General features: G+C 49.8%; 1 protein-coding gene across 2 annotated transcripts in view; it reads right to left on the bottom strand.

Annotated features, from left to right (window-relative positions):
* Nucleotides 1–1027: 1027 nt before the first annotated feature.
* Nucleotides 1028–7425, bottom strand: part of EXOC3L1 (exocyst complex component 3 like 1) — a 31224-nt gene continuing 24826 nt past the window's right edge. For both annotated transcript variants that reach the window (XM_090062193.1, XM_090062194.1), the window contains 4 exons: nt 7193–7315; nt 5727–5882; nt 5092–5216; nt 1028–3549 (listed from right to left, as the gene is read on the bottom strand). In XM_090062193.1, coding sequence (XP_089918319.1) covers nt 3363–3549; nt 5092–5216; nt 5727–5882; nt 7193–7315 — 591 coding nt within the window. In that variant the 3' untranslated portion in view covers nt 1028–3362. The remainder of the gene's footprint in view (nt 3550–5091; nt 5217–5726; nt 5883–7192; nt 7316–7425) is intronic.

The following is a 7425-nucleotide window of genomic DNA, read 5'->3' as shown; positions in this document are numbered from 1 at the left end:
TCTCCTCCAATCACAGGGCTCTCCTGTGGTCCAATGACTGCCTCATCAGGGCTGGCCTGCACCTGCCAGGTGCTGTCAGCACTTCAAGTGGCAGGCACCAAAGGTGCTCTGCCACATGGGTGTAGAAGCTTACCAGAAAGCCAGGACAAAGTATCAGAGTACCAAAGATGTCTCTAGGCTTTGTGGAGCTTCCAGAATGTTTTGTTCAAACTAAAATGAGAAAATGGAAAAGCCTAACTTGTGTGGGTCTGACTAGATATATTCTATTGGTCTATTCAATGTAAACACATGGTGCATCATATCCAGTGCCCTAAAGCCTGTATCAAACTCAGGCCCATCTCTCTCTGAGGATGGCACATGTATACACCTGGTTAGTCCCCAGGAGCTGTGAAGAACTAGAGCAGTGGTCACCAACCAGTGGATCTCGATCCACCAGTAGATCTTGGAGCTTCTTGGAGTCAATCCAAAGTTGGGGTGGGGGGCTGAGTGCCCACACGTATGCACATGTGTGCCCCAGCCCAGCAGGTTAGTCCGTGGCGGAGGGAAGGATCAGGGGCTAGATTGAAGCCCCCGTGGTGAGGGACAGTGCCGCAGAGGCAGAAGCAGGGGACCTGGCCAGGTGTTGAGTGGGGACCTGGCCAGGTGGGATTTACCTGCTGGGGAGGTGCACCCACAAATAATTTTTTTCTCCCTTTGCTTCAATCTGCCCCCTCCCCCTTCCTTTCCCTCTTCGTAGACTTACCTGCTGGGTGGGGGAGGCAGAGTGGCAGCGGTGCATGGTAGATCTGGGGTTGCTTTTAAATGTCAAAAGTGATCTCCTACTTAAAAAGGTTGGAGACCACTGAACTAGAGAATACTCAGTGAAGGCAGAGGGTTTCTTTGGCAAGCTAAGTTGTCTCTACAGGACATGAGCAACCTGAGATTTATTTCAGAGGCTTGTAACTTGTCCAAATATAGACAGATGTTCATGGGTGTTAACTTTTATCATCTCTAATGAAAGATAATCTTTAAGAAGCACTTGAGAGGCCAAATTGACCAATTTCAATTAGTTTATTGATTAAGTGTAGAAAGACCATAATGAAACAACAAAACACAGGTCTAGGTTGCCAATTCAAACAGAGGTGGCTACAGCAATGGGGTAGATATATATGAACTTTCCCAGAGAAAATAAAAAACGGTGCAGCTACTTGCACTTTCAGAAATCCTTTGACAAAGGCTGTTACCAGAGGCACTAAGCCTCTGGTAGTGACTAAGGCAATGGTGAGAAGCCATGGAATGCAAGGCAGAGCTAGCTAGGAGTCAAGAAACAGCATAGCAATGAATGAGCATTTGTCACCATGGCTACAAAGGTCTCAGGCTAGAGGCTATGCTGTATCATAAATGACCTGGAGAAAGGGTCATAGGAAAATGACAACATCTGAGAATGATAAAAACTGAGGTCAGCCATGCCTATGCAGACTTGTGAAGGGCCCTCTCCAGGCAGAACAATGGGCAACATGATGGTGAGTGGACGTTGGTGTGGATGAATACACCCAAATTGCATCAGAAGTACTGTGAACTACACATGCCAGCATCTACATTAAATGCAGCCACTTAGGCAAGAGACCTGGACAGCACTGTATCCACTCAGCCAGCATCTGCTCCTTGCACAGCTAATAAGCTAATAAGATGCTAGAATGCAAAATGAGCAACTATGGAGGAATTGGTATTATAGCACTATTCTGTGGATCAATGGTACATCCTGGCCTGGAGACTGGGTGCAGCATAGTCCTTCCCTGCTTTTAAGGAGATGACGCAGAGTTGGAGGTGTGATTCAGAGCACAGATGAGAGGAGACAAGACATATGTAGAATGAAGGGTTGAGAGAAGGCAGACTACAGGCTGCTCCTGCCCACTACCAAGGCTATAGGAAGAATGGGACATTCAGCTAAGCTGAAAGGTCCCACAGAAACAGCTCAGACACCTACTCTGTACACGATTTGTAAAGAGCCTGAAGAAGTCACTGACACTAGGACTTATTGGGCACGTATGCATGTGTACTTTAATGTGCAGTAGGCTACTTTACTGCTCAGAGCATCACATAAAAAAGTGGGATTACACTAATGCACAGTAAAATAGGCTACTGTGCATTAAATATCACTTAAAAATCATGTGCGTTCATTACTGTGCATTAATGCAGCCTAATGCACTTTTTTTTAGTACCTCATCTTGGAGGTACTACATTTAATGTGCATTAGAAAAAGAATCTTAATTCATGTGTAAACGTGCCCTTTGAGGCCAAAAGTTCAGTAGGACTCATGCCTCCATGTGAATGGTGAGAACAACCTGTTACATTTGAGAGGGGTTGGACCTCCATAGCAGCCCCACTGAAGTGTAGGGCTTCAGCCAGCTTAGACTCAGTATGAGGGGCTGTTTCAGTCCCTGTCTTCGCTTGCAGGGCCTGGTACAATTCACAGGTACTCAGAGACTATGGCAAAGGCTCTGCATAAGAACTGGAACTCAGCAGAGAAGACAGTGGTGAAGAAATAGCCCCTGGAGAAGCTTTCTTCATAACTACCCTCTAACTGGTCTCCTGAACCCCATGGACACCTGTTGGTGTCTACATCTGCAAATGGTAGGAGAGAAGAGCATGTGGCCTGGCCTGATGGGCTTTAGCTGGCTGGCAGGTTTAACATGACATGGCAGAAAGGACGTGCACATGTTATAATCCTGTTGCAGCCTTAAGTTTAGTAGGCCTATAGCTTAGCTTAGTGACAGGAAAAGAAAAAAAGAACAAAAGACTTGAACACTCACAGGTGCAGTGGACAGAGTGGCTTGTGGCAGGAACGTGGGGAAGAATCCTGGAGCAATCTTAGTTGTTTGGGTACTTCCAGGCTCACCTGCCATTGACCATGCTGTCCCCTTGGCTCCCCTTTCCCTTCCTGTAAACTATTGAGCATAACATGAGCAGCAACATGAAAGGGGAAGCCCAGACCCACTGCTCAAGGGGACAGAGGTAAATCAGGTAGTGAACAGTTCAGCAACAGGCCTAGACACTGTCCCCTCCTCAGCCCTGCCAGGATCATATGCTTGGGGCCACAGTCAACTAAAGGATCTCTGGGGCTTAGCATCAAGGGGACAGTCTCTTCCCCATCCTCCCTGCTGAGCAGGGCTGATATCCAGCTTTCCCAGCCTCATGCTGCACCCATTGCCTCAAGAGGTCAGGTGGTACCTTCCACACCATGCACTGTACCAGTACACAGACCCAGTGGTCTTTGATTAACCCCACAGTGGGCCTCGGGGTCTGCTCACAGTCAGTTCCTTATTCACAGAGGTCCCAGGGCAGGTAGAATGCTCGAGAAAACCTAACTGCATGACCAGGTATCAGGCACACTTCCCCTTGCGAAGGCAGAAAGGCAGCTCTGGACCTGGGACCAGGATGTTACTGAAGATTGGCTGGTAGTTTTCAGGCAGGGCTTGCGGATTTTGTGCCATCATCTCCAACACCATGTTCCGGACCTCTTTGGAGACATCGCCTCGGAGATCCAACAGGGTTGACACATGTTCATCACTGCGGGAAGCAAGAAACCACAGAGACAATGACCTTGTTGCCTTCCCGATGCCCAACTCGACCGCAAGGTGGCTCCACCTGCACTGCTTCGATGTCCCTCATTTTAAAGGGACATTGAAGCATCTGTCATTTAAAGATCAGAGCCCCGTCTGTCTCGCACAGTTGGCCTCCCTCAGGCCCCTCTTTCACTATTGAATATGACTGATTCCCACATTGTAGAGGCAAGTGCTGAGCTGAGAGGAACTCACACTGATGAGAGAACTTCACCACACTGGCTCCTGGCGAAGTCCTGAGGTTGCGTGCCTCAGTATGGCAGCTGGGTTTATAAATTCCCAGGAAGAAAAGACAGTCTGAGTTTCCTTTGCACTTAGAGGGTGAGTCTACATGTTAATTAATATGCTGCAATTACTGTGCCTTAAGCTTAGTACTTGGATAACCAAGTACTAAATCAATGCACAGTAACTTGCGCTACTGCTCAGTGGCACCAGTGCACAGGTTTTTTTGGACACTAACTTCACAGTAGCCTAATACTACTGCGCAGCTGTGTGTTAGCATGGGTTTTGCCCACTACTGCATAGTGTTATTAGGTTACTGCGCAGTTAGTGTCTCATGTAGACGCACCCAGAATGACCCACAATCCTATATCTGGGAGTATTTTTAAATGCAAAATGATTTTTCTTTCCAAAAGCAAAACCTGTAAAAAGCTTGGGTTTTTTATTTTTTTTTAATATTGGCTGATTTTTCATTTCAAATGTTCATGGTTTCCTACCTTTTTTCCTCCCTCCTTTCTACCTTTGTCACTAAATAGGTGTTTTTTTAAATCAATTTTTCATTCTGCGACTTTAAGAGATTTTTCAAATCTGTCTCAAGTTTAGAAAACTTGATTGTATAGAGAAGCAAAGCAAGGACAAAACCTATACTCACTGTTCATTTCTTTATTGCACACAGCAATGAAGTAGAAGAAAAGAGAAAACCAAAAGTTGAAAATTTTGAAATCAAGGATCTTGCAAAAATGTTCAACAAATGGCAGTATGTCCTGTTTTGAGCCCCAGGGAATGGTAGTACCACCGCCAATTTCATAGTTGACATTAAAGTGTTCTTCTGGGTTGGATGGTCTGTGAACTCAGGGTTGGTCACACCAGAGGTTGCCAGAGAGCCTGTCCCCAGCACCCCCCCAGCTCTGGGTGGCAGAGTGGCCCCTGGAGCAGTGGCCTACTATTTTGTGCATTTCCTACTGAGCGCTCTGTGCTCCTCTCTGCTGCCCATGGCTGAGCCTAGGATGAGAAGCTAAGGGCTACCTCTGAGAGGTCTGTCCTCATGGCTCTCCATACTCACATTGTTTGAATCTGTCTGAGATGGGGAAGCCTTTTAAACTCCCAACAAGCCAGGGGGAAGGGAAATCTGACTCACTGCAGACAGCCCCTGTAAAGGCCAGAGAGATAGCAGTTTCTCTCTGACAGGGTGGGACAGTCCCCTGGCCTCTCCCTCTGTATTGCACTGAGCCTGGACCCTTGGCATCCATGCAGTCATTACGCTTGCTACCTGATGTCAGGGTATTTTGTCACAAAGCCCAAGACCTCCAGACTGAGCAATGCTGGGTCCTTGAGGCGGATGAGTTCCTGGAGTGCAACTATCACCTCAATGGTCTGTTCACTCTTGTCCAGGCCCTGCAAAAAGGAACCAGATAGCACAAGATAAGTTAGGCCAGAGCAGGCCAGACGAAGCAGGAGAATCAGCATCATTGGTGCAATGGGTACCACAGTGCCACTCACCTCCCACAAATGCTCTGCAGATAGGGAGCTGCTATGGTGAGGAGGGCCAGAGGAGAATCTTGGGTGGATGGACAGTGCGCTTACACTAGTGTCACTCACTGGGGCTCCCAGCCTGGACAGCATTCAACCATCTGCTCTACTGCTGCTCTGGGGGCATATTCCTTACAGTGGCCCATTCAAGAAGCTGGTGGATGCAACTGCCCCATTCTCCATGCATTCCCTTCTCTCCTCCCTCATTACATGGTGAGGCCAATCTAACTGCAGAAATAACATTCCCTTTGGCTAAAGCTGTCCCATACATCCACCCAGCAGCCCTGGCTTCCCCCTTCATGTGCCAACCCATATTCCTGACTAGTGATTTCCTTTGTTGGGGGTGTGACTGGGCAGGGGAGCTACCTCCCTCACCAGTGAGTGGAACAGGTCCCCAAGCTGTGTAGCATCCTGGAGCAGCCGATGAGAGAACTGGCTCCTCTCCTCCTCACTCTTGCACACCAACTTCTTCTGCATGAGTGCCCGGAGGTACTGACTCATAACTAAGTGCTCACTCTCTGACAGCAGGAGCTAGACATTGGGAGGAGGAAAGAGCAAGACCACAAAAGTCAGTCACTCAGTGAAAAATGCCCAAAACCCAGCACAACTCTGGGAAAGGCCTGGAGAAGCAGAAGCAGAAATAAACAACAGTCAACATAGATCAAGGTGAGGAAAGCCAGCAAGAGAACAGGGGATAGGCAGATCCTACAAGCAGATGAGGCAACGGTGCTGAGCAGCTCTCCCCATACAAGGTAACCATGAATAAGATCTGTTGGGGAATATAGCAGGAGCAGCCAGAGAGCCAGTCCATCACAGGGCAGAGAGCTAGTTGTGTGCCTATCTGTGCACCTACAATATAGTGCTCTTCTCTGGACTTCCCATTAGCAAACACGCAGGTTCAGAGAGATGAGAGTAGTCCAGCAGGAGGAACCAGATCAGTCATGGGGACAGCTGAAAGGGAATAAGTCTCTACTGCTGCTGACTTGGATGGTTCATGAGGACTGAGCTGATTAGGGAATGCTATCTTCAGAAAAAGCTGGGCCACTGCAAAAGTGAATGTGCTGTAGGAGTCCCCAGGCCTGGAGTGGTTGACCTGACCTGTCACACTCTCTGACCCCAGTACACAGCCCATCCCATTGACCTCCCAGCCCCAGTAGCTCTGCTCCCTCCCAACCCCGCCACAATCCCAGGGCACCTGTCCTATCACCCCCACCCTTAGACATGGACAATGCAGAGCTGTGCACTCTTACTGGGAGCACCTGGAGCAGGGGTGGCTAAAATATAGCCCATGGGCTGGATTCACCTCACCAAGGGCTGGGGCCAGGGCAGAGCCACAATCCACATCCTGCACATCCCAGTGCCGGGCACTGACTCTGCAGGCAGGGATATGCAGGGAGCGGGTCGCAGCTCTGCCCTAGGCCCCCAGCTCTGTGCTGTCACTGCCCAGCGCTCCCAGCCCAGCCCACCAATCCCACTACCTGGCTGCCTGTGGCCCCATCCCATCTGCTGGGCAAGCACACCCTGCCTGTGGGGGTCCTGGGGCATAGCCACATAGGGAGTTTTGGTGAGCTGGGGTGGAGGGCGGCGAGGGGGGTGCTGACCCAGCCCACAACGACTCACCAATACTCCCCCAGTGGCCTTTGGGCCCAACTAACTGCCCACCCCTGACCTGAAGAGGCCAGCCTTTGCCAGTCCCACAGCCTGCAGGAGGAGGTGCTTGTTGCCAAAGCCAGCCCTGTGGTACAGCCCCAGGAGGCGCCAGCCCAATTCCTGCTACTACAGGGCACCAGAAGATGGAGAGATGCAGCCCAAGGACAGAGAGTTGCTTGCTGTGTTCCTACCGTGAAAATGGGTTTCCTGACTCTGGCGAAGTCTCTCACATACTTGTCTATCACCTCACACGTGCTGTTCACCAGCTGGGACCCAGACAGCCACTTGCGAGAAGGCAGCTGCATATACAGGGGCTGAAACAGACACAAGACACGAGCCACCGCAGGCTGCAGCCAGCACTTACCTCCAGACCCAGTCTGCTCCTTCCTGCCCTGCACAAGGAGGCAGGCGGTCCCACCACCAG

This window comes from Crocodylus siamensis, chromosome 9, assembly GCF_052110815.1.
Source record: "Crocodylus siamensis isolate JL-2025a chromosome 9, ASM5211081v1, whole genome shotgun sequence".
Classification (NCBI taxonomy): domain Eukaryota; kingdom Metazoa; phylum Chordata; order Crocodylia; family Crocodylidae; genus Crocodylus; species Crocodylus siamensis.
This window is presented reverse-complemented; position numbering and strand designations above follow the sequence as displayed.